The sequence below is a fragment of the Papaver somniferum genome, chromosome 7 (assembly GCF_003573695.1).
Source record: "Papaver somniferum cultivar HN1 chromosome 7, ASM357369v1, whole genome shotgun sequence".
Taxonomy (NCBI): Eukaryota; Viridiplantae; Streptophyta; class Magnoliopsida; order Ranunculales; family Papaveraceae; genus Papaver; species Papaver somniferum.
The window spans coordinates 146,137,360-146,161,016 of NC_039364.1; the positions used below are offsets into that span (position 1 = coordinate 146,137,360).

Here is a 23,657-nt window from a genome sequence, read left to right on the forward strand (position 1 = left end):
GTGAGTTCCCTCTAGATCTTAACCACTTTATTCTAGGTTTAGCTTTGCACAAATGTAAACTGTAAACCAACTTATGCACCCTAATAGTAATACCTGGAATCTAGATACTCTAAGTGTATTATTTGGTAGTACTACTGTTAGTGATATATGTAAAATGAGAATACCTATAAAAGGGCAGGATAAACTTGTCTGAAAACCTCCTCGCAATGGAATATTTATGTCAACAGTGCTTATAAAATTGTTGATGTTGCAGGTAGTACTTATAATGCTTCTAATGGTCTTGTGAACTTCCCATGAAACAAATTATGGAAGGCTGATTTTCCATCCAAAATTCTGCATTTCCTTTGGAAGTATGTTCAAGGTTGTTTGCCTGTTAAAGATAGAATTTCTAGGCACATTTTTGATATAAATCCTCAATGATCCTTACATCACAATCCTATTGAGTCCTCGAATCATTTTTTCTTGAATATCATGTAGCTAAACAAATCTAGAATGCTCCAAACTCTAACTTTATACGATTTTTAAATGGTTTATGTATATCATATTGGATAACAAGCTGGTTCGCTAATGAAACTGATACTAACATGAATGACAGATATAATATGGTTTTACTTGCAAGTCATGCACTATGACATATATGGACGATCATATGTGTTATGATATTTGATAATGCTCGGATACAGGTGGATAATCTAGTGTATGAAATTAAATAGTCAATCCATGACTGAAAGGAGAATACCAGGAGACTATCTACTAGGAAGAGTCATGTTAATTCTAGTGTTACACGATAAATATTGATGCATCTTTCTATATGGGGTTCGGTTGATGATGCAGGTGAATTCCGTGGAGCAAGGTGATCCTAGATTTAGCAGAGGATGCAGAGAAATCTGAGGCAGTAGCTTTTTTTGAAGTAATCAAATAAGATCAGAGGAAACATATTAAAAATATGCACTTTATAGGAGATTGTCTCAATGTGGTTAGTGCCCTGAATGGAAAATTAGGGGTTATCTAGTGGAAAAATAACTATATCATTAGATATTATTTAGAAGTTTTAAAAATATTTAATAAGTGGGTTGTTTCTCATATTGATAGAAAAACGAATAGTGTATCTCATATGCTGGCTAAGGAAGCAAGTAGTAGTACCGTTCTAATGAATTGTGAGTCTGTTACTCCTATATGGCTAGAATCTCTCATTAGAGAGAACCCCATATAAACTCCAAATGATTTATATAAATTTTATTTTCCTATTAAAAAAATGAGGGGTAAGAATAACCTCAATCGATTTAATGTTGTCTCATTAGAAACCTTGCTGAGTAACAAAACTCAGTGGGAACAAGTACTCTCGGTGAAGGTAAAAAATTTCCAAAATACCTATCTAGATATTTATACCACATAATTAGATACTACCCCTGATGACGCCATCTCCCCTTATTGCACTCAGGGGAGTTCTAAAAAATTTCATAGTCTAACACGCTTCATATGCTTTTCAAATAAGAACTTAGGAAGTAACTTAATAAGTAAGTCCGCCACATTCTCACCAGACTTTACTCGGCTGACTTGTATGTCTAGGAGAAACATTGGTGTTAACTGCGGAAGAACTTTTGTGAAATATGTTTTCTATTATCACACTTGATATACCCTGCTTCATCTGTTCGATACAGGCTACAATATCTTGATGAGTACAAGTTCGGATCTTCAATGGTATAACTCAAACCAATTGTCCCTTAAATATTTGTAATGACAGACTTTAACCATATACTCTCATGAACCTCCTCATGTAAGGCAATGATATGAGTGTCGTTTTGTAGAGGTATCCAAAAGATTTTGCTTGAATATCTCCACAATATCCCTGTATTTCCTATGGTGAAAATATAACTAGTTTGGGGTCGATCTTTATGTAGTTTGGAGAGGTACCCAACATCAGAAAAACCAATCAAAATATTATTTAAGGTTTCAGTGTAGAGGGTAGGTATTGAAAATAAGTATGAAAGCCTCTGGGATATGGTAAACATATAATTCGATATAAAAATAGGTATTGAAAAATTGGTTTCCAGGATCCTGCCTTTAATATCAAAGGAATATACTTGAACAATAAGATATTAGGGTTTATCACATGTTCAAATCACTATGTCCGCACATATGAACATTCCTAGTATATATAGATCATGTATATCTCGATGTCCATAAAAGCTTGAAGATAACAAACAAATGCAAGAGAAAGTCAGACATAATCATGATTGAATCTGTGATGGGTGTCAGGATCGATACTTTCCACAATGGATCGGTCATGGGATCATTATTCTCTATGGATCGGTTCTAAATTTAGGATCGATCTTGGGATTGATCCTCAATCCATATTTCAACTACGAAACAAGTTTTGCAATTCTACTAATTCCTTCAACTATGTTTCTGAAACTGCATTCAAACATAATTCTAGTGTTTGAAGTCATCCAGAAGTTCAACACACTAAATAATAACAAGTTACCAATTAGTGCAGTATCGAGAACACGAAGTTCATAAATAATCTACACTTCGTAACACCATATACTTAAGTTGTAGAAGAAAATATTGTATACCATTTCCCAATGATAATTTGGTCATCGTATAATGACCAAGTCACCAATACAAAGTCATTTTAAACAAACTTAACTTTGCATGTTATGTTTTCCATGAATATAAACTTGAAAGAACAAAGATAAATATGGAACAAGTCAAGTCTATAGTTGCTAACATCAAATTGAAGAATGATATCTATGTTATCTTCGATATGTCTTCATGATTAACTAGAGAAAGTCTCATCATTTCTATGTTCCTAGTCTAACCTAACGAAGCTGACTATAGTAATTACTCAAGCGACTATGAGTTTTGGAACTAAATTTGACATACCAATGGTTGGTGGGTTCAACCGAGAAATCCTGTAGCATCTAATTAATCTAGTCTAAAACCTACTTTAGTGGACTAAATCAAGAATGCCTTTTGGATTTTAATTTGATAATTGACTTGATGTACCAACGCCAGTAATTTCAACTGAGCAATGCTCTAACACAATAGATTAGGCCTCTTTATAACCTTTTGAAGAAATTAAGCCGTAATTGTTTGAAGTTTGCTCAATATCCTTTTTACATGGGAATCTTTAAAAGAAAACAAATTTTCATTATCTTGATTGAAACATATTCATAGGAAATTAAATAGGTGTTGTGTTGGAGGTTGGGTATGAATAGTCTTCACTAAGGACTATGTAGCATTTTCTAAAAGGAGCTTGCATTCTACGAGAAGATTTACTAGAGCAACTTCTAAAGACAATTGTGATTCAGCTAGGAGTTATACATGTGCTTAAATAAAACTGAAGTATGTAACTTTTAGGATATACTTTGTCTCGATTACATCTAGTCGGTGTCCAATGGTAGGAAAATAATGTAACAAATTAAATCGATGTGCGTGCAGTATGGACTAGGTACCGAGGTTTTTCTACAAGATTATAGTGTTTTTGTCAAAAAGATCTTGGTGTGTTTGCTTTACTTTTATTTCTGCATTATAATTAAAGTGAAATCAAATAAATACGTTATCATTCTTGTTGATTATAATCTTAAATAAAAATATCTACGAATTATCTTGTAGGTTCACAAACGAAAAAGTTGGTGGTGTACTAGGTACCATCTCCTTTTCACATATATAGCAACTGAAATAATGCTAAAGATTAAGAGTGAAAAAGAACAAAACAAATCCACTCGAAAGAAAAAAAAAAGGTTAAAGTATGAACTTATGTATCGCGTCTGATTTAATCTCCTAGCGAGAGTGTTTGAATTCTTGTTTGCTCCGGGGAAACATGTGTGCTGATAACGTGTTCTGCAACTATAAAGCAAGAAAACAAAGAACACAAAATAGAGAAAATGAGAAGAAATTCTAATTTTTGTTGTATTATGTGTAGAATTATATAGCTTTAAAACTCAATTTATATAAATAAATAATTTAGTACCTAAGTATTTGGAAAACCGTACACAAGAACATCTTAATCATTGTACACAAGAAGCTGTATCTAAACAACAGTTTAGAGACAACCTGATAGAATTAGGAGAAAGAAATACTAAGTACTTTCATACAGTTACTTTAAGATGACGTAAATGGAATAACATATAATGCCTGACAAATAATCAAAACTTAGTAATACGTAACAGAGACGAAATTAGTAAGACACTGTCTGACTATTTTCAAAACCTTTTTTTCCCCAACCTAGTACTGATTCGTCGACAATCAAAGACATCTTTGAAAACATAATTCCTGGTATTTCTGATATTGATAATATTAACATTCTTGTTATTCTTAATCCTGAGGAAATCTTTCTGGTCTTTTAAAACATGAAACCAAAAAAATCTCCGGGACCGGATGGTTTCCCTGCTAGTTTTTTTTATAAACAATTGGGAAACAGTGGGGACTCAAATAATCGCCACTGTCTAAAAAAAATTTCAAACCAAATTAATGAATCCTGAACTGAATAAAACCCATCTTTTTTTTTAATCCCAAACTTAAACAACCAAAAAATCCTAGTCAGTTCCGCCCAATAGGCCTTTGTAATACTATATATAAGCTAATAGAGAAAATCCTAACTAATAGAATTAAACCTCTGTTAAATAAAATAATATCTCTTTTTCAATCGACTTTTCTTTAGTCTAAGCAAATCTCTGATAACATTGTTGTAGCAAATGAAATAATACATTCCTTTAAAATAAAAAAACAACAAGAAGTTTAAGAATCAAGATTGACATGTAAAAAACTTTTGATAAAGTCAATTGGGATTTTCTCTTGAAAGCTCTTAAATCCTTAGGTTTTAATAATGAGGTTTGAACTCTTCTAGAATAATGTTTCTATACTACTTCAATTTATGTTCTGCTAAATGGGTCACCTGGTAGGAAATTTAAACCTATTAGAGGATTACGTCAAGGTGATCCTCTCTCACCATACTTATTTATTATCTATATGGAAATGTTCTCCAGACATCTTCTTTTTTTAGAGAAGAACAAAATCCTTCATGGTGTTAAAATAACACCAAAGAGTGAACCAATCTCTCACCTCTTCCTTGCTGATGACTGCCTTTTGTTTGTCAAAGAAGACATAGTAGAATGTAGAAATCTTTTAGCAGCTATTGAAAAATTTAGTAAAGCCTCAGGACACTTAATAAATTTTGAAAAATCGGGAGTCTTTTTTAGCAAGAAAATTGAACCCAAACATCAAAGAATGATGTCAAAAATCTTAAAAATGAAACACATCAATCTTAAAGACCCTTATTTAGGTGCCCCTTTGTTCATGGATAAATTGGAAAATAAAACTTTTGACTTTATTCTTGATTAAATGGGATCTAAGTCAAAAGTTTGGAACGGAAAAGTCCTTCCTCACTCCAGTAGAATGGCGTTGATAAAAGCTGTTTTAGTTAGTGTCCCAACTTTTCAAATGAGGTGTTTTATAATACCTAAAATAATTACTAAAAAAATTAATGCTATTCAGATGGACTTTTGGCGGGGAAAGGAAACCAACTCTGGAAGATTTTACCCAAAAGCCTGGCCAAGTATATGTAAACCTATTCATAAAGGAGGATTAGGATTTAGAGATGCTCATAAGTTTAATCTAGCAATGGTAGCAAAGCTTGCACGGAGACTTATTAAAGAAAATAATCTCTTTGAGCAAAGACTATGAGAACCGGATATTTTAAAACTAAATCCCCTTTAAGTGTAAAGCCACCGATTAAAAGTTATTGGATTTGGAGATGTATTTGTCATGGACTAGAGCTCATCCAAAATTACAGTATATGGGAAGTAGGGAATGACCTAAGCATTAACATTTGCGACGACAACTGGATACCAGGCATTACTACTACTTTGCTGAGTTACAGAAATTCATTTAATAGTCATCTATCATTGGTAGTTGATCTGAGTTAAACATAACTGGAACAACACTCTCATTAGAATTTTTTTTCCACAAGACATTGCAACAAAAATTCTGAATATATGCCTCTTTCTAGATGCTGATGGAACCAAAAAACTAGACAAATTAAGATGGACTCTAACTAGGTCAGGTGAATACACTGTAAAATCTATGTACGATAAACTGAATAAAACGAGGAAAAGAAATAACCAGTCGTCAATTGTCTGACTCTTTCTGGAAATCCGTTTGGAAATTGGATGCACCACAAAGGATAAAAGTGTTTTTATGGAAATGTTTACAAATTGTCCTCTCTACAAATACTAATCTTTATGGTAGAGTTAAAGATGTTAATCCTAACTGTACAATATGTGGTGAGGAAATAGAAACGAAGGAGCATCTATTCTTTCACTGTCCTTATGCTAGAGAAGTCTGGGAGTCGGACCCTAACCCTGCATCCTTACAACTAGATTCCTCTGTCTCTTTGTTAGACCTACATAAGGATTGGATGCATAATCTTAGAAAAGAAATCTCTTTGGAACTTGCCTTAACTAAAATTGTGGATGATATGGAAAGAAAGGTGCAACAGAGTTTTTGAGAAAAAGTATAGAACAATGACAATTAGTTCAGGATATCTAAAGACATATTCTTTTCTGGGATAGAAAAATAATAAAAGTGTATAGCAACAGAGGAGCAATGTAAAACGAAAACCTACTTGAACAGTACCAGAGAGACACACATTAAAAATAAACATAGATGCAGCTTGGGACTCGGCTATAAATCCTTCTAGCTATGCTTTAATTCTGAGAAATGATGCTGGAAACTTTGAAAGTGGAATAGCAAGACCATCAATCGCAAAGACCCGCAAGAAGCAGAAGCAATAGGAGTGTACCAGGCATCAGTTTTAGGTAAGGAGAAAGGTATCAGGAATTTCAGCATTGAAGGAGATTGCGAAAGCTTGTTCAACTTTTTGAAAGGCAAGAACACTGACGTCTCTTGGAGAAGTAGAGCACTTTTGGAGGAAGCAACAAAAATACTTAAAGACTGCCGTAATTTTTTGAGTTTTTATTTTGTGCCTAGATTAGGTAATGCAGTGGAAGGCTCTCCTACTAAGCATGCTAAAACTTTAAATTCTGTTAAGGATTGGGATGACTACCCACCTCCTTGTATTCGCCAAAAACTTGCAGCAGATAAATCTAATATTCAGAGAGAACCACAAATCTTCATATTAGATGGCTCTATTTCAGATGTAATTTTACCTCCATTGGAGTGCTAGTTTTTTAATGCAATGCCACGCTCACCAAAAATAAATAAAAAATAATAAAGTTTTGAATGGATACATAGGTCAATAACATGCGGCTTCCGAACCGAACGCCCCTAGTATACGCCCCTAACATTAGGGCGTAAAAATCCATCCTCCTTTTACGCGTCTGAGTTTAGGCAATAACAATAACCATTACCCTTTTACAGGGCAGTAGAGATCACCCACCTCAGTACACATTATCTTGTAGACGACGTAGTAGAGAGTTGGAAAACTAGGAACTCCCAAAACATCGCTCTGCCAGCGCGGGAAAGAAAGAAACACCTTCAATGGCGGCAGCAGCAGCAATGGCAGCAGCAGCGTCAATAGCATTATCATCCTTATCCATATCATCAACTTCATCAATTTTCTCAAAACCTAGTCTTAATTGTAGAAATATTAAAAGAATTCCCTTTATTAGGTCTGCCATTTCATCATCTTCAACCTCAAAGAAAACTGAATTTAACATTTCTTTTGGTTCATCTGGAAGTACCACAAAGACCGTAAATCCTAAAGAAGAAAATTCACCAAAAAAATCATCAAAAAGTCTTGAATCATCGTCAACCCCATCAGTTCCATTTTTAATTCCTTGGATTGTTCGTGGTGAAGATGGGAAACTTCAAATGCAATCTACTCCTCCTGCTCCATTACTTCATGCTATGGCTACTGCAAATACATCCACTCCTACCAAGAAGAAGAAGAAAGTCAGTGCTACTAAAGGGGTTTTGACTTCTGTACCTAAACATTCAAAGGCTGCCAGAAGGTTTTATAACGAGAATTTTAGAGATCCTCCTCAACGTATAAGTAAAGTTCTTGCTGCTGCTGGAGGTAAATTTTCCCCCAATTACAACTCAGTAGTTTCTATGACAGTTGTTTGAATGATTTTAGCCCTAATTTTGTTCAATTAGAAATTAGGGGTTTTGAATTGAATATTTCTTTTTGTTAGTGGCATCAAGGCGGAAATGCGAAGAGCTAGTTTTTGATGGCCGCGTTACCGTCAATGGTTCTGTTTGTAATACTCCTCAGGTATATTTTCTTTGATTGTGTCTTTCTAATAAATTAAGCTGATTTCTATGTGTATTAAGTATAAGTGTTTGGTTGTGTGGTTTGTAGACTAAAGTAGACCTTGCAAAGGATAATATATACGTTAATGGAAACCGCATTTCTAAGAAGCTTCCTCCAAAGGTGTATTTAGCTCTTAATAAACCAAAAGGGTTAGTTCTCATTCTTTTCACATGATACTTGGACTCGTTATACTGTATTTTGCTTTGTTCAGCTCATTAATTTTGAGGTGTTGAAGTTCAATTTTGTCTAACATTTCCTAAAAAAATGTAGGTATATTTGTTCTAATGTGGATAAGGAGTTGAAATCTGTCTTTGCATTGCTTGATGATTACTGGAAGGGTTGGGTATGTCCGAGTTTCAAATATAAGCTTAAGTTTCCCTCCATGTTCTTTTAAGATGCATTCTGAATTATGAGATTTTTTAAAACACTACTCTTTATTAGCTCTTTTGTTGTACATTTTTTTTTTGAAGCATTTTGTTGTACAGATACAGACGTGTAACTTAGTTGGTTCCATTTTCAGAGTAAACAAAATACAGGGTTGCCAAGGCCTCGGCTATTCACTGTCGGTAGACTTGATGTTGCCACTACTGGGCTGATTATTGTTACTAATGATGGTAATTTCTTTAATACTTATTGGTGCTCATTAATCTGTATCTTGCAATGGAGCTATTGATTTTGAGCGATAGAAGAAAATTTAGTGGAAGAATTATTTGTATTGCACTATTTAATTATATATTTTAATTGGTGCTAATAACAAACCTTTATTTTCCCGATTTTATCAGGGGATTTCGCTCAAAAACTTTCACATCCTTCGTCCAACTTAACAAAAGAGTAAGATTGCACCCATTTCTATATTCCTTTTCTCATATAATCAACTTTGCTAGCCAAAAGGTTTGAGTTCCTTTTTTGCACTAGGTTTTTTGATGGATTTTGTCGAAGCTATTTGTGGTGTTAATGCAACGGTCTACTACCAGTTTGTGATGTTCTGTACATTTTTTGTTTTTCAACTATTTGTGTACTTTTTGAATTCAAACTGTCGGTTTAGTGACACTCTAATAGTTTATCCTGGGATCCGAGCAGTAACATGTTGTAAACGCAGATACATTGCAGCTGTTGAAGGTGTTGTTAGTAAACGACAGTTAGTAACCATCAGTGAAGGTACGGTTATCGATGGTGCCAAATGTATACCTGATGCTGTAGAGTTACTACCGCAACAGCCAAATGTATCTAGATCTCGGCTTCGAATCGTGGTATGTTAGACTCGCCAGTATCATTTAACTAGTGCCCATGTACATTTTTGTTGAATCTGTCACTTATTTTCATTAAAAACATGATTGAGACAACTGCATCCATTTATATGTTCCTATAGGTACATGAAGGGAGAAATCATGAAGTCCGGGAACTTGTGAAGAATGCTGGACTTGAGGTGTGCTGTTTATTAAAAAAGCAGGAATCATGTTTTCTATTCTTATGCAATTTCTTACTTAATGTTGGGACTGACATAAGATATCTGTGGATCCCTTCTTATCTATGTCATATGTTTTGCCATGTTCTTGAAAAAACCCTTAAAAAATGGTTGGATTTTGGATTCTAACATCTCTACCAGTTGTAGATTTGTTACATGTTTTGGTTGTTTACTTTCAATCCAAACTAGGCCATTTAAACTAGTTCTGTTACTTAGAATATCGTATGGAGTGGTTAGGATTCTACATTGGATTTTGTCCTGTAACTGTGTTATTAAGTGTCTTCATGATGTTGGTTGTCTGTTTGAAAAATTTGAAATACGTGTGATGATTGGAAACCTCCTGGTTAGTCCTGTAACTGATCATAGTCCTGTAATCTATCCTGTCTTTGAAACGGAGTATTATTATCAATGGAACTGAGGCTTGCCTCTCTTTCGAAAAAAGAAGAAGAGAGAGGAATGTTCTCAGCTGATTGAAAAATTTGGTTTCTTAACATCATATTTTCAGGCTTAAAACGTACAAGCTAAATTTTTGAAACTCATGGGTTTCTTTTTCAGTTATCCCCTTAGAACCTATCTTGTAAAAAATTGCAATTAATGTATCGAATCAAGTAGCTTCAATTATTTTGATCTTCAGACAAAGTAAAACATATACTAGTATCTGTCAAGACCTACACCAGTGTTATGTTGTTTATAAGCATTAGTTATGTTAACACTTTTAGAATAGATTCTTGAACCGTTATTTTTCTTGGCTAGCATCCTTACAATTATCCATGTACACCTTGCCTATATACAGTATGAATCCCATTTTTTTTTTTTACTTCTCGCTAATTCTTGTCCTTTGTCAGATCCACTCTCTGAAGCGTATGCGGATAGGAGGTTATGGACTTCCCTCAGACCTTGGGTAATCCTTTTTTAACTTCCATCTCGGGGAACTTTCGATTTGGGATTCTTCACAATATGCACAAGTCATATATCTCCACTTCGCTTAATGCTCCACACTTACCTAATGTGTTGTTGTTTCAGGCTCGGGAAATACCTCGAATTAAAACAAGGGGACCTCAAATCATTGACTGGAGGGAGGAGCTAAAGACAGTTTCTGCTCAATGCCCTTATTGCTGGTATACCCTCCGATTGACCGCAGTTTCACAGCTCTCTTTGTCGGAGATTGTTTAGCTGGTATCCGTAAAGGCCCCCTCACCTTTATAATCTTAGTGCGGTAGGAAGGTTCAATCAGTATTGTTCTCAAATCCATACTCAATTCCAGTATGTAATCCATGTTTATATATTGTAAATGTCAGGCAAACATGTATTCAAGAGTCGATTAAGCGGAGGCGAGAGTCCACCAGAAATTTACAGTGGGATAAGGCTCTTAAGATTTGTATTACAATTTTTTGGTTGGAGACCTAGGTATTCTACCAACACACAAATTTCTTCATGATTTTCCTGTTTGTCAATGAAGACTAATAATACATCCAGTCATCCACTTGCGACATTTGTATGGTCAACCCATAATCTCTGAGATGTCCGTCTGTTGAGATGCAGGGTGTTGTCCCCCTAAAGGTGTAGAACACCAGCACTCGTTGAATTTTGTTCACTTGTATTGTTTTTGACGTTGCAGTCTCCCCACTAATGAAATGAAGGATTTTGACGTAAACAACTCAACCCCATCGATTAAGATAAAAAAGGAAAAAAGAACACTAATTAAAAGACGCGGGAACTGATCTTCACCCTCTTCTTTGAAAACCCTATTTGGTCGTTTATTTGTTTATTTTGTAAAATGCTTTTAATAATATTAGCCTATAAGTTTGATCGTGCCGGCATCAACTCTATGGAGTGCCAATGCAGTCCTTTTCTTCTTCTTAATCATCTTCATCTTTCTAATCATCGTTTTTCTTCTCATTTTCTTCCATTTCTAAAGGAAGATAATACGAAGGCAGTTCCGATTCTGCAAAGAATTGAATTTTCAGTTTTTTAAGAGTTGGGGTGGGGAAGGGAAGAAGGGAGATGGCGTCAAATTCTGGCCCCAAATCTCTGAATCGTAGCCAAAACAATGGCAGTAGTAATAATAATAGTAATAATTCAGACAAACAGGTTATTCATTCAACTTCTTCCTCCAAGAACAGCTCTGGGCATCCTCCCGTTCGTTCAAAGCCAAATTCTGCTAAGCGCTCTGTAACTCCCAATTCCAGAGCGGCTAACCCCAACAACAACGATGACTCAGGTATTTTTTTTTTATCTTATATTAGTACTAGAATAATTATTATTGGGTGCTCTAGAAAGTACTTTGTTTCTCTAAGTATGTATAGACATTTAAGTTATATGTTTCCATTGCCTTCAAATGCTGAACTGGGCAGTAGTATCATAACTAAACTAGATTACTGGCACCATTAGGTCCATTACCATATCCAACAATTCAAGGCATTTCTGGGATTGTTCTGATTCTGTCTTTGTTCTTTTATAGTGAAGAAATAAGGATTCCGAAGAATTGAACATCACATATGTTCTTAGAACAAATTCAATAAAATGAGAAATTATAACCATATTACTCTGAAGGTTGTTGGTAACCGTGTTTTTTTTTAACAGAGCCGGCAAGAGTCCGAGTAGCCGTCAGAGTTCGGCCTAGGGATGCGGAAGATCTCAATTCTGAAGCTGACTATGCTGATTGTGTTGAACTACAACCCGAGGTATATTTATATGTGTAAAGAATCGAGTTTTTTGCATTGTTGGTGATTTTGATACTTGTTTTTTTTTCTTTTCTTTGTAATTAGATACAGAAACAAATTTGTTGACAAGAGTTTGTTTTTTGTTGTTGTCTGTAGCTCAAGAGGCTGAAACTGAGAAAAAACAATTGGAATGCTGATTCTTATAAATTTGATGAAGTCTTTACAGATAGTGCGTCTCAAAGGCGCGTGTATGAGGTTGTAGCAAAACCTGTTGTCGAGGTAAGTGATGATAATGGATTGTGATTTTCCACATAATTTAGTTGGTTTCCCTTATGTTAATTTTTGACTAAATAGACTACTACTTAATAACGGGAACCTGAATTATGTTTGGGCATGCTTAGCATTTTGATATACTTTTGCAGAGTGTGATAAATGGGTATAACGGGACCATAATGGCATACGGTCAAACAGGTACTGGTAAAACATATACGATGGGTAGACTGGGTAAACATGATCCATCTGAGCGTGGTATTATGGTTAGATCCCTGGAAGATATACTTGCCAACACTTCTCCTACCCTTGATACTGTGGAAATCTCTTATTTACAGGTACTACATTTGCTTTTCTATAATTGGACATTAGAGTTTAAGATTCGGATACATATAACTGAATAACTTAGAACAGGGAAAAAAACTACTTGAAACATGGCTTTATGTTGCCTCTTATTCCTCACTAGTAATATGTAATCCTGGCACCAAGATAGTACATATTGGGTAATGAGCATCCACAATTCTTGATAAACTGAGTGAGTAAAAATGTGATACCATGCAGCTTAATCTTGTTGACTGATAATATATATAAATCATTTTCCTTGTTTCAGCTTGCTTATGATCCCATTCAGAAAACATTGATCCTGTATTGCAATCTGTTTTTCCTTTGGTCCTCTAATTCTCATTATAACTGTGTTTGTGACTCTAGTTGTACTTAGAATCTATACAAGATTTGTTAGCACCAGAAAAGAACAATATTCCTATTGCCGAGGACCCCAAGACTGGTGAAGTGTCCTTGCCCGGTGCCGCGGTAGTGAAAATCAGGGATCTGGATCAATTTAAGCAGCTAGTACAAATTGGCGAGTCGAACCGCCATGCAGCAAATACAAAGATGAATACAGAATCTTCACGTAGTCATGCCATTCTTATGGTAAGCACCGTGTAGATGTATGGTAGTTGTGATCTTTCTTTCGCTTTCCTTTCTAAGCTCTTTCATTTTGACCTTTTATTTTCATCTGTAGGTTTATATACAAAGATCGTCCCTGGGAAACTCTTTCATTTTGACCTTTTATTTTCATCTGTAGGTTTATATACAAAGATCGTCCCTGGGAAAAGCGGACACTGACTCTCCTCGAGATAGGGACTCCAAAAGAAATACGGGCAATACCATGAATACTCTTCATAAAAGCAAGCTGCTGATTGTGGATCTTGCAGGATCCGAGAGAATAGCCAAATCTGGTACGTTTTCAACTTCAACTTCAGTTTCAGTATAATGAACTCCCACTGGTTTAACAGCTCTAAATTCGTCAGCTAGAAACTCTCGGGAAATAAGTTTCATGTGTGTGGTTGCACTGCTTAGCCATTGTTTGCATTGTCCATCATGGTTGTGAAATGGGTATTCTTGGAATTTAAAAAGCTATCACAGAGAATGGGATTACCAAGAGACTGCGTTTTATCTTATAATTTCCAGCAAGCATTAAGCTCCATATTTTACCAATTAGCATGTTCTCAGTTCATTATATTCTCATTTTGCAGGAGCTGAAGGTCACATGCTTGAAGAGACTAAATTCATTAATCTTTCTCTCACTTCTCTGGGGAAGTGCATCAATGCATTAGCTGAGAATAGTTCACATATACCTACAAGAGATTCTAAGCTTACAAGAATGCTTCGTGATTCATTTGGAGGTTGTAGAAAACACCTAAGGAACTATAATAATTTGCAATAATTATAGTAAACATTCCATTATAATACACTTTACTCTGTTTATCACTTTCTTGCAAACTCACCACCAAAAGTTTTGGCCCTGTTTACATCATCTCTTTCTTATGGAAGCCTACCAGCTTCTGAACTCTTACCGGGTGTTTTCTGCCTGATAAAATATTGGTCACCAACCATTCAAATATCACAGCATGCTACTGTGGCTAAGATCATAAGCAAGAAGTTTCAAACATATGACTTGAGCTTTCTTGGTAGTCTGTCACATTTGTTTGGTTTCATTATTTACTGAAGTTTTTTTTTTCTGAAGCAGTGCCCTTGGGAAATCTCACAAGTCGACTAATGTTTCTATGCCATTCTCTTTAAAGATAGCAGACTAATAGAAACTTGTCATTCAACCTCTTATCAAACAGGATCTGCTAGGACATCACTTATAATAACAATAGGACCATCAGCACGTCATCATGCGGAAACCTCTAGCACGATTATGTTTGGACAGCGGGTAAGTACTATCTAATTTGAGTTCTTTGATATTGTTACATTTCTTTGAGTACTTTGATACTGACTAGGAGAGATCATAATAAACTTTTAGAAGATTTCATGTGGTATTAGTGTGGGCAAGATTACTTGGGGAATTGTTAATTGACTGTATTGATCATAGGAAGTCAATGTTACACCTCTTTTCCCCCACCAAATACATACAGTAACACCGTGAAAAGTTTATCACTCGTATGGCGTAAAGTTATTTGGAGTCAGTCTCAACCATCTTTGGCGAACACAACTAATATGTCCTATTTTATTGAAAAGTTTTACGAGGATAGATTTTTTGTGGAAGAATGCCTTTCCATATTTCTTAGTTTCTGTCTGGTGCAGGCTATGAAAGTGGTGAACATGTTGAAGCTCAAAGAAGAATTTGATTATGAAAGTCTATGTCGGAAACTGGAGAATCAGGTCGACTATCTTATTGCAGAAAATGAGAGACAACAAAAAATGAGAGAAGATGACAAGGAGGAGATCGAAAAGAAGCTAGTAGAGTACAGGAACTCCTTTGCGGAAGTAGAGAATAGCTTAGATGCACGATGTCAGGTAAATTTTCTTGTATATGTGTAGCTAGTCCTTTCGGCTATTGCAGAAGATATTTTAATATGTTTAGGTTTGTACAAGTGTAACAATGACTAGTACTGTACTACATGCATATCCTGATTACTTTGTTACTTGCCTGCAGTTGTTTGAAAATGAAAATAAACATTTGGTATCAGAAAATCAGAGACTTTTGGATGAATTGAAGCTTCAGAAAGATCGTAATGATGTGATGCATGACCAAGTTGCACGCCTGGAAATGAGTTTAAAACAAAGCAAGGTATGTCTCTTTTCCAACAACTAGGTCTTTAAATTCTTATTCCGTTGTAACTGCATTGCTAATATTCTTGTCCTTATAACTTCATCCAGCAGTTTACAAAAGAAGTTGCTCTTCCGGGTTTACTTATGTTTCTAAATTGTTTTCTCTCCTCCATGAGTCCAAGCTCTGAAGCTACGTTTATTGTGTGTTTTCTTTTTTGTTGGTGTTGCTAGCAAAATCAGCTTGAAGGCTCTTCTTATCAGAAAATGCTTGTTGACACTACTCAAATGTATGAGAAGAAAATAGCAGAGCTGATGGAGCAAATTGAAGATGAGCACTCCCAGATTGAAAGGGCACAAGATCAATTAGCCAAAGTCAAACAAATGCTAAGTGATCATCAAAAGTCTAAAGAGGTTAATCTCATGTTTAGTTCTTTCTGTGTTTGTTTTACTGAAGTTTGAATCTTAACCAATGTATAACTTCTGAATTGAAAATTCCACTTCTCTTTAGCTTCAGGGAAAACAAGAGATTGATGATCTCAAGGAAAAGTTGCAGAAAATGTGTCAGGTGCATGACAAAACTGTAAATGATTTCCAATCCTTGAAAACAGAAAATGTGGAGCTATTATCGGAGAAGGTACAGTGACATGGTATCACTTGTTTTCTAGAATTTTCAGTTGATGGACAAAACTATATGATTATCTGACCTAGTGGTTAATTGTTGTGTTTTGCACAATCTTTTGTATTGACATCAAAGTTTCATATTCAGGCAATGTTAAGTGAAGACCTTCAAAAACTGAATCAGAAGTTATCAGTTGAAGAGAAGCAAAGAAAGCACATGGAAGATGAATTTTACAAACTAAAAAAGATGGTAGCTGAGAGGGGCAATGACAATGAGGTAGGTGGTTTAGTTGCGTGATTTAGTACGACATTCTTGGAATGTGCATTTCAAGTCTTTAATGGTTTAAAACTCTCCAGGACAAAAGTTCAATCATGAAAGAAAATAATGGGAAAGTACATCCAGGATATGGAAACTCATTGAGTTTGAGCAGGTCATTCCAACAACGAGAAGCAATACCAAGGGTTTCAAAGATATTTGAGGAAGGTCAGATGAATATAAACTTGAAATTTATAAATAGAATCTTTATGTTAATGCAACTTCTCGAACGATCCTAAATACAAATTTGTTTCGACAATAACATATACAGTTGGTCTTGAAAAGACAATAGCGATGTTAAAATCTCAGGACTTGGACGTCCAAATTCATGCTGTGAAAGCAGTTGCAAACCTTGCTGCTGAAGGTACGAGATCATTAATGTCAGTGATTTTTATAAGATCATTAGGGTAGTCAGGGTGGTCAGTGTTGATCTTCTGGCAATTGAATAATTTCAACACTTGACATATGCTAATTAAGGCATTATTTGCAGATTCAAATCAGGAGAAGATTGTTGAGGAAGGGGGCCTAGATGCTCTTCTCATGCTTTTAGGATCGTCAGATAATACGACAATTCATCGAGTTGCTTCTGGTGCTATCGCCAACTTGGCCATGAGTGGTACACCTTCGAGCACCTATATATGTGTATCAAGGAATCAATGTTTTTCCCAGAAACTAAAACTTTCTGTCAACTAATTTGCAGAAAAGAATCAAGGACTAATAATGAGCAAAGGAGGTGCTCATTTATTGGCAAATATAGCGTCCAAAACAGATGATGCACAAACACTTCGAATGGTTGCTGGAGCGATTGCAAATCTATGTGGAAATCGTAAGCTGATTATAAATACTGCTTTTTCTACACTGCTCACATATGTTCACACACCTTCTAAATTGGAACCTGTTAACTGACAGCAAAAGGGGGATGGGGAGTTTCATGTACGCATGAGCTTTTTTATGCCACTCTTTCCCCAATCTTTCCTTTGAATCTTGTATCCTTCATTTTCGAAGTGGTTTGCAAGGATTGGCAGGATTACTAATGCACAGTTTGTACCATCACAGAGAAATTACATGCGTCGCTGAAAGAAGATGGTGCTATTAAGGCACTCTTGGGAATGGGTGGATCAGGGAATAGCGATGTCATAGCTCAGATTGCTAGAGGAATGGCAAACTTTGCAAAATGTGAATCTCGAGGAACAGTTCAAGGTTTGCCGTGTTACCTCCCCCCTCTTAACGAAAACATAATGTTATTAATTTGCGTTTCTTTTACGGCCTTAGCAAAGACTAAGCTATATTCTGTTGCAGGATACAGAAAGGGCCGTTCTCTTCTTTTTGAGGATGGTGCACTTGCATGGTTGATTGATAACTGTGCCATAAATTCATCCTCAACACGACGGCATATTGAACTTGCTCTTTGCCACCTAGCTCAAAATGGTAATCTAACTGCATATACTTTGTCTTACCTTGTCATATTGTTCTGAAACATTGTTTACACTTTACCTACAGTTTTTTATTGGTCAAGGAAAGAAATAGAAGAAGTTAGTAAGTTAACTATAACCGACTACTTTTTTGCAGATGACAATGCACCAGATTTTGTATCTAGTGGCTCAGTTAAAGAATTAGTGCGAATATCTTCTGAATCCACACGAGAAGATATCCGAAATTTAGCGAAGAAGACTCTGAAATTGAACCCAATGTTTCAATCTGAGATGGTATGCTAACATTTTTGATGAACCATTTTAACAAAAATACAGCCAAATCCAGCAAAAGATTCCCATGTATAGAATTGGTCATAGATCTATGTACTCATAAAGTTATTATTAGTTTACCACTACATCTACATGACCATAACTTCCCCCCTCCACATTTCACTTGTTTAACACTCGGTACACTACTAACACAGCTTTTAGTTGGCATATGAAGTCAATGAAGGATATAATCATTATTCTTGCAACCCGAACACTTAGGAAAAACAGAATACAAGTCTTCAAGTGCTTTAATGTTTGATTAAGGTGCTAGCTCTTATTTCCATCCATTCAAAGTTCCAAATCAACTTCTTACGTATCTGAATTATTTGGTACTACATATATCAGTATCAGACCTCTCAATTTATCCAATCTAATTAATGGATCCGGTGGTGAACATGGTTTTCTTTTGTATATTGATTCAATAGCCCCCATGGAATTTGGCTCTGATGATAACAACTGCTTTGTCTAACGGTAATCTGTGTAGTGATGGTCCAACATTGTGGTCTTCCTTGCATCTTAAAGGTTAAATACCCAAGTTCCAAAAATTGTATCGATGTTTAAATGGCTGAAATGACGAGGGTACCAACTACCAAGTACACCAAAATCTTTTCGATATTGACCTATAAGTCCGATACTTTGCGTGATCTAATACAGACAGAGATTGTCAAGAAGATAGCAAACCACAAAGTACACACTTGATATATAGTTACTAGTTCGAAACCAAACCTAACCATAGGGATCAATCCAAGTGTTGGATTAACGTACAATGTATTTACTTTCAATTATAACTAAAGTAATAATTATAATTGCGGAAAGTAAAAGTAAAGACACAAAAATATTTTGTTAACGAGGAAACCGCAAAAAAAATCCCAGGACCTAGTCCAGATTTGAATGCTCTCAGAATTAAGCCGCTATACAAAGACTATTCTATCAACTTCATATAGTCGAAGATAAAGAGCGTTCTACTTCCTAGATCTCAAACAGAAAAATAGACATCAATGTATTGATTTATTTCGATATCTCTTATATAAAGTCTATTTTTGAATAAAACTATCAATTATTATTTATGAATAAAATTATTATTTTATAATTTTTGATACATAGCCTGTGAATGAACGTTTATATATTTTTGCTATGTGTTTTCGATTTATGAGATGTCTGATTTCGGTTTTCATTAACCTTAATATTTGATCTCATATGGTGAAACCCTTATGATTTGTGTGGCTTTTTGATTTAGCGGGATAAGTTCTAGCCCATGTTGGTATGATTTATCAAAGGATCATAAGGTGTTCCGATTGAAATTCATATGTGAAAATTCACGATATGTTAAATCAATTTGTGTTTACATGAGTTGTGTATAACATAATATATGTGTTTCGGGTTTTCAACTTTTGCTATTGACATGCATTAGTTAAAACCGTTTCAAGCTTTCTCTGGTAAAGGTTGTTTTTGTTGTTGTTCTTTTGTTCTTGTTAGAGGATGACAACACACCGGGGGAGAGTTCTTATTTCAACTTGTGCTTAATGATATATGAATCTTTCCGGGGAGTAGTGGCTGCGGAAATTGAGGTAACGATTTTGTTAGTTAATCGTTTTCCTGTTTAAGAAAAGCCTGTTTATATTGCATATATTTTGCTTTTGCTTAACAAAATTTCGGTACAATTGACATGTTCCATTATATTGTGTATGAATTGTTGTTTCCGGTTAAGAAAAACTGTGTCAATTTATTTGGCTTATTGGTTGATATCTTCTTTATTGTTGGGTATCAAATGTTTTTGCTTAACGAAATTCGGTGCAATTGCGGTGCTGTAGTGTTTATATTTGTTTAATTGCCTCCGGTTAAGAAAAAAATTGTGCAAGTCAGTTTATTCTGGTTTGTATCTTTTGTTTGTGGCTTAACAAAAATACGGGATCATTTGTTTAGTCCAATTGATTCTGGATAAGAGAAACTAACTTAATTCTGATCTTAGTTAGACTTATCAATTGAAGGATTCGGTTATTCAAGTCTAACCGATCGAATGCCTTGACAAGAAAAACTAGTTAACTAACCTAGTGTTTGTCTTGTCTAAAGGGAAAGGTCTAAGTTATTGTCTGAATAATTAGAGTCTGATGAGAAAAATAAAGTTAATTCTGATCTTTATTTTGGTCTTATCGAAACAAGCGATTGTACATACACAATCGGTCCAACAAGGGAATTGAGTATCTTAGTCGAATTGTTGTATTTTAGGGAAAATTGCTTCGGGAAATTGTTTCCTTGATAACATATTGAAAATAAATTACTTTTGTTGTTTCGATTTTAATATTGGTTATCTAAAATGGTATGTGAAGCCTTCGTGCTTAACTCTTATAGGTTGTGTACAAGTATTTTAGATTTGTAAGATCCTTTCGGTTTGCCCTTTATTTGCTCGAACCTTTGTCATTTTGTGACAAAAAGGGGGAGAAATATATGGAACAAACAAGTGACTTTTAATCACCAGGAAATGACAATTGTGCCTAAACGTTATATCTAACGAAAGAGTAAAGCATTGACTAAGGGGGCGGGGGGAACATATCATATTGTTGTGTAGTAATACTTACTACAAAAGGGGAATAAAAAAGATGTTCGGATTGAATATTTACCTAGATTGCCTTTAGGGGGAGTAAAAGATTTTTGTTATTCAAATTTAACAACGACATTTATTGATTAAATATATGCAAGTTATTGTGCTGTTGAAACTTGAAATCAAGCGTATGAAGAATGAGTTATTTTGTAATTCGTTTAGCTCCATATGTAATAAGAGTTTTGCCATTAAAATTGACAAAGGGGGAGATTGTTAGAGCATAGCTCGGTTGAACCTACCAAGCGTTGGTATGTCAAGTTTGGTTGTCATATTTTAGTGTGCCAAAACTCATTTAAAGAGTCCTTGATTATGTACTAGAGTCAACTTCGTATAGGTTAGCTTGAAAGTATTAGGATATGAGACATTACAAGTATTGCGAAGACTTGAAGAAGTGAATAAGTAAGGAGCTACAAAGACAACATCATCCTTCCACTTGAGGTTAGTGATATTTGACTTGAACTGTTTCATTCCCTAACGTATCTTTCAAGTCGTGGATATTGAAAACAAAACTGCGAAGCATGAATGATTATACTCTAGTTAGACATAGTATTAAGGAATACAATATGAGGTTTATTGCTTAACTATTAAACTTTGTAGATAAGACATCGACATTATCGTTCGAATGCTATTGTGATTATGTATGGGTATAAGGTGAAGATTTCGTCATAGGAAACAATGTTTTACATTTGTTTTAAGGAAGTAAATTCATGAACTTGTTTTGTGAATCGAAAGTGAAATCGCTAGGCATTATTGGTATTGTTATTCATTGCATATATTTTGAACTACCAATATGTGTGATTAGTATAACCGCTCATGACTTGTTTATGTTCCTGGTAAAACTATTCACAAAGTCCTGACTTTCGTATTGGTATGACTTTTATTAGTGAAACCGATCTTAAGTAATCATCTGAGATGGTATGATCGATTTAGTGTTATTGGTATGACCGACTCTGGGTAAAGGGGAACCGATCCTAGCAAGAGGTGCAACCTATGCGGCAAGTTTTTAGTAGAAAGGGGAACCGATCATATGGACATGTGCAACAAGTACAAGTTAGATACCATATATATGTGGGGAACCGATCCTAGTACTAGTCAACTGAATTTTGGTAACTAGCGTGACTATGAAAAGTACTCACATGGAGGTAGAACCGAAACTTGTTTTGGTAGAACCGTGTGTTTACGGGTAAAAATTGCTTGTGCTGGTTTTGGTAAATGTGGGTGTGTGGGTGAGAAACAAATCTAAACCTTTAAACAAATGCACTACACGGGAATACTTTAGTTTCGAGATATAAATCTGTACAATCCTTTCCTAGACCAAGAAATGGTCGTTCCAGGCTTGCTTCGGTCACAAAGTGAAGGAGAAGGGTTGGTCTTAATTAGGGAAGGAAGCAAAGAAGGTGTTGAGAACAGAATGGTTAATTCTGAAGGTGTGGCTATTTTATGACTTGTATCAGAATTTGGAACTGGTTGCGGAATGGAAGCTATCAGTTCTTTGGTATTTTTCTGGATACTGTGTTGTTGTTCTCACCAAAACTTGTTGTTTTGTGGAAAATAGGTAAAACCTATTTATACAAGTCATATTGAACGCACCCTGATCTTGTAGAAAGTGGGAGTGATTGAGTAATGGAGAAGTGGGATTATGTGTAAATGCCAGAGACCACGTTCCCATCATGTAGGAAACTGGTTAGTTTACACCCACTACTTCTTACCGCCACTAAATGCCCTGCTTTCTGACACTTTCTTATAATGGGCGTGTTGCACACCGTACGCTGTAAACCTCCAGACCAATACCCTGATGAGCATCCCCCAATTTGTGACATGTTTGATGTCTCGAGTGTTTTCGTGGAAAACGTGTAGAAGATTGCTATGTGTGGAAAGTCAAAGTTAGGAGACTTGCCACAGGAGAATAACACGTGATTCTATTTGGCTTGTCTTGGTTGGTCGCCCAAAACTTGCCACAGGCCTGTCAGTTCTGTAGAGAATTTGGACGGCTGAGATCGTAACTCATGAGAAAGGGTGGCCATTGATTATGGCCACATTCTGCTGGCGCCTGATGGTAGCACAGTGGCGTTATTACCACATGCCAATGGCGTAGTGGCATATAGCGGCATGCTAGTGGCATAGTTAGCGCATGCCAATGGCACGATGATGCAAGTAGCGCCTGGCGTAGCCATAGCCGCTAGCTTTTGGCACATTGGTGTTAGACCCAAATGTGGCGTGGCAACATCAGTTCTAGTTGCCACAACAATCCCAATGCTCTGGGAATCATTACTTTGCTTGGTTGGCGTAGTAACTTTGCCTAATAGCGCATACGGCATGCGTCATGTGGCCGTGGCGCAGCGACGTTTTGTGCAAACGGTGCCATAGCCATGCCAAAGGAACCATATCCAGGCCATCATTTGAAAATGACCACAGGAGCAATGATTTCCACGAGTGACTATGATATGGCGTCTTTATTAGGGTTTCCTGGGTTACGCATGGCTCGTGGCATGTTGTGGGGACCGAAGTGACATAATTTGTGTCACGACTGGAAATTAGGGTTTTGACAATCGCCACTAGATCAAGGTTGTGTTTCTGGTTAGGATAACCATATTGAAGTTTGTTATGGCGTTAGCCACAAACAGAAGGTGGGTTGGCACGTAGGCGCGC

General features: G+C 35.7%; 2 protein-coding genes across 5 annotated transcripts; both read left to right on the forward strand.

The window, feature by feature from the left end:
- Nucleotides 1–7,413: 7,413 nt before the first annotated feature.
- LOC113298665 (putative ribosomal large subunit pseudouridine synthase SVR1, chloroplastic) lies at nucleotides 7,414–11,233 on the forward strand. 3 transcript variants are annotated; one of them, XR_003334337.1, is made up of 11 exons: nucleotides 7,414–8,041; nucleotides 8,160–8,239; nucleotides 8,327–8,427; nucleotides 8,549–8,621; nucleotides 8,799–8,892; nucleotides 9,061–9,109; nucleotides 9,378–9,528; nucleotides 9,648–9,704; nucleotides 10,589–10,644; nucleotides 10,767–10,919; nucleotides 11,042–11,233. XR_003334337.1 is itself a non-coding variant. In XM_026547463.1 (11 exons), exons 1-10 carry the CDS (start codon nucleotides 7,504–7,506, stop codon nucleotides 10,828–10,830), a joined length of 1,263 nt encoding a protein of 420 aa, XP_026403248.1. In that variant the 5' UTR covers nucleotides 7,414–7,503; the 3' UTR covers nucleotides 10,831–10,861; nucleotides 11,042–11,233. The 3 variants fall into 3 exon arrangements, 2 of the variants coding, with proteins under 2 accessions (XP_026403248.1, XP_026403247.1); XM_026547463.1 differs by having other exon boundaries at nucleotides 10,767–10,861; XM_026547462.1 differs by having other exon boundaries at nucleotides 10,767–11,233.
- Nucleotides 11,234–11,696: 463 nt separating this feature from the next.
- Nucleotides 11,697–18,489, forward strand: LOC113293046 (kinesin-like protein KIN-UC). 2 transcript variants are annotated; one of them, XR_003332022.1, is made up of 20 exons: nucleotides 11,697–11,964; nucleotides 12,327–12,427; nucleotides 12,563–12,685; nucleotides 12,829–13,014; nucleotides 13,385–13,606; nucleotides 13,761–13,914; nucleotides 14,212–14,361; nucleotides 14,806–14,894; nucleotides 15,266–15,478; nucleotides 15,618–15,752; nucleotides 15,965–16,144; nucleotides 16,242–16,367; nucleotides 16,500–16,628; nucleotides 16,709–16,835; nucleotides 16,939–17,031; nucleotides 17,158–17,283; nucleotides 17,368–17,493; nucleotides 17,724–17,867; nucleotides 17,974–18,095; nucleotides 18,237–18,378. XR_003332022.1 is itself a non-coding variant. In XM_026541820.1 (20 exons), exons 1-20 carry the CDS (start codon nucleotides 11,748–11,750, stop codon nucleotides 18,380–18,382), a joined length of 2,916 nt encoding a protein of 971 aa, XP_026397605.1. In that variant the 5' UTR covers nucleotides 11,697–11,747; the 3' UTR covers nucleotides 18,383–18,489. The 2 variants fall into 2 exon arrangements, 1 of the variants encoding a protein (XP_026397605.1); XM_026541820.1 differs by having other exon boundaries at nucleotides 17,967–18,095; nucleotides 18,237–18,489.
- Nucleotides 18,490–23,657: the final 5,168 nt, after the last annotated feature.

Excerpts from the sequence above, each read along its gene's own strand:
- LOC113293046 (XM_026541820.1), top strand. The coding sequence starts at position 11,748 with ATGGCGTCAAATTCTGGCCCCAAATCTCTGAATCGTAGCCAAAACAAT. Across the intron at positions 11,965-12,326 it reads CAACAACAACGATGACTCAG|AGCCGGCAAGAGTCCGAGTA; the intron begins GTATTTTTTTTT and ends TTTTTTTAACAG. Across the intron at positions 17,284-17,367 it reads CGCCAACTTGGCCATGAGTG|AAAAGAATCAAGGACTAATA; the intron begins GTACACCTTCGA and ends ACTAATTTGCAG.
- LOC113298665 (XM_026547462.1), top strand. The coding sequence starts at position 7,504 with ATGGCGGCAGCAGCAGCAATGGCAGCAGCAGCGTCAATAGCATTATCA. Across the intron at positions 8,042-8,159 it reads AGTTCTTGCTGCTGCTGGAG|TGGCATCAAGGCGGAAATGC; the intron begins GTAAATTTTCCC and ends TCTTTTTGTTAG. Across the intron at positions 10,645-10,766 it reads GGACTTCCCTCAGACCTTGG|GCTCGGGAAATACCTCGAAT; the intron begins GTAATCCTTTTT and ends TTGTTGTTTCAG.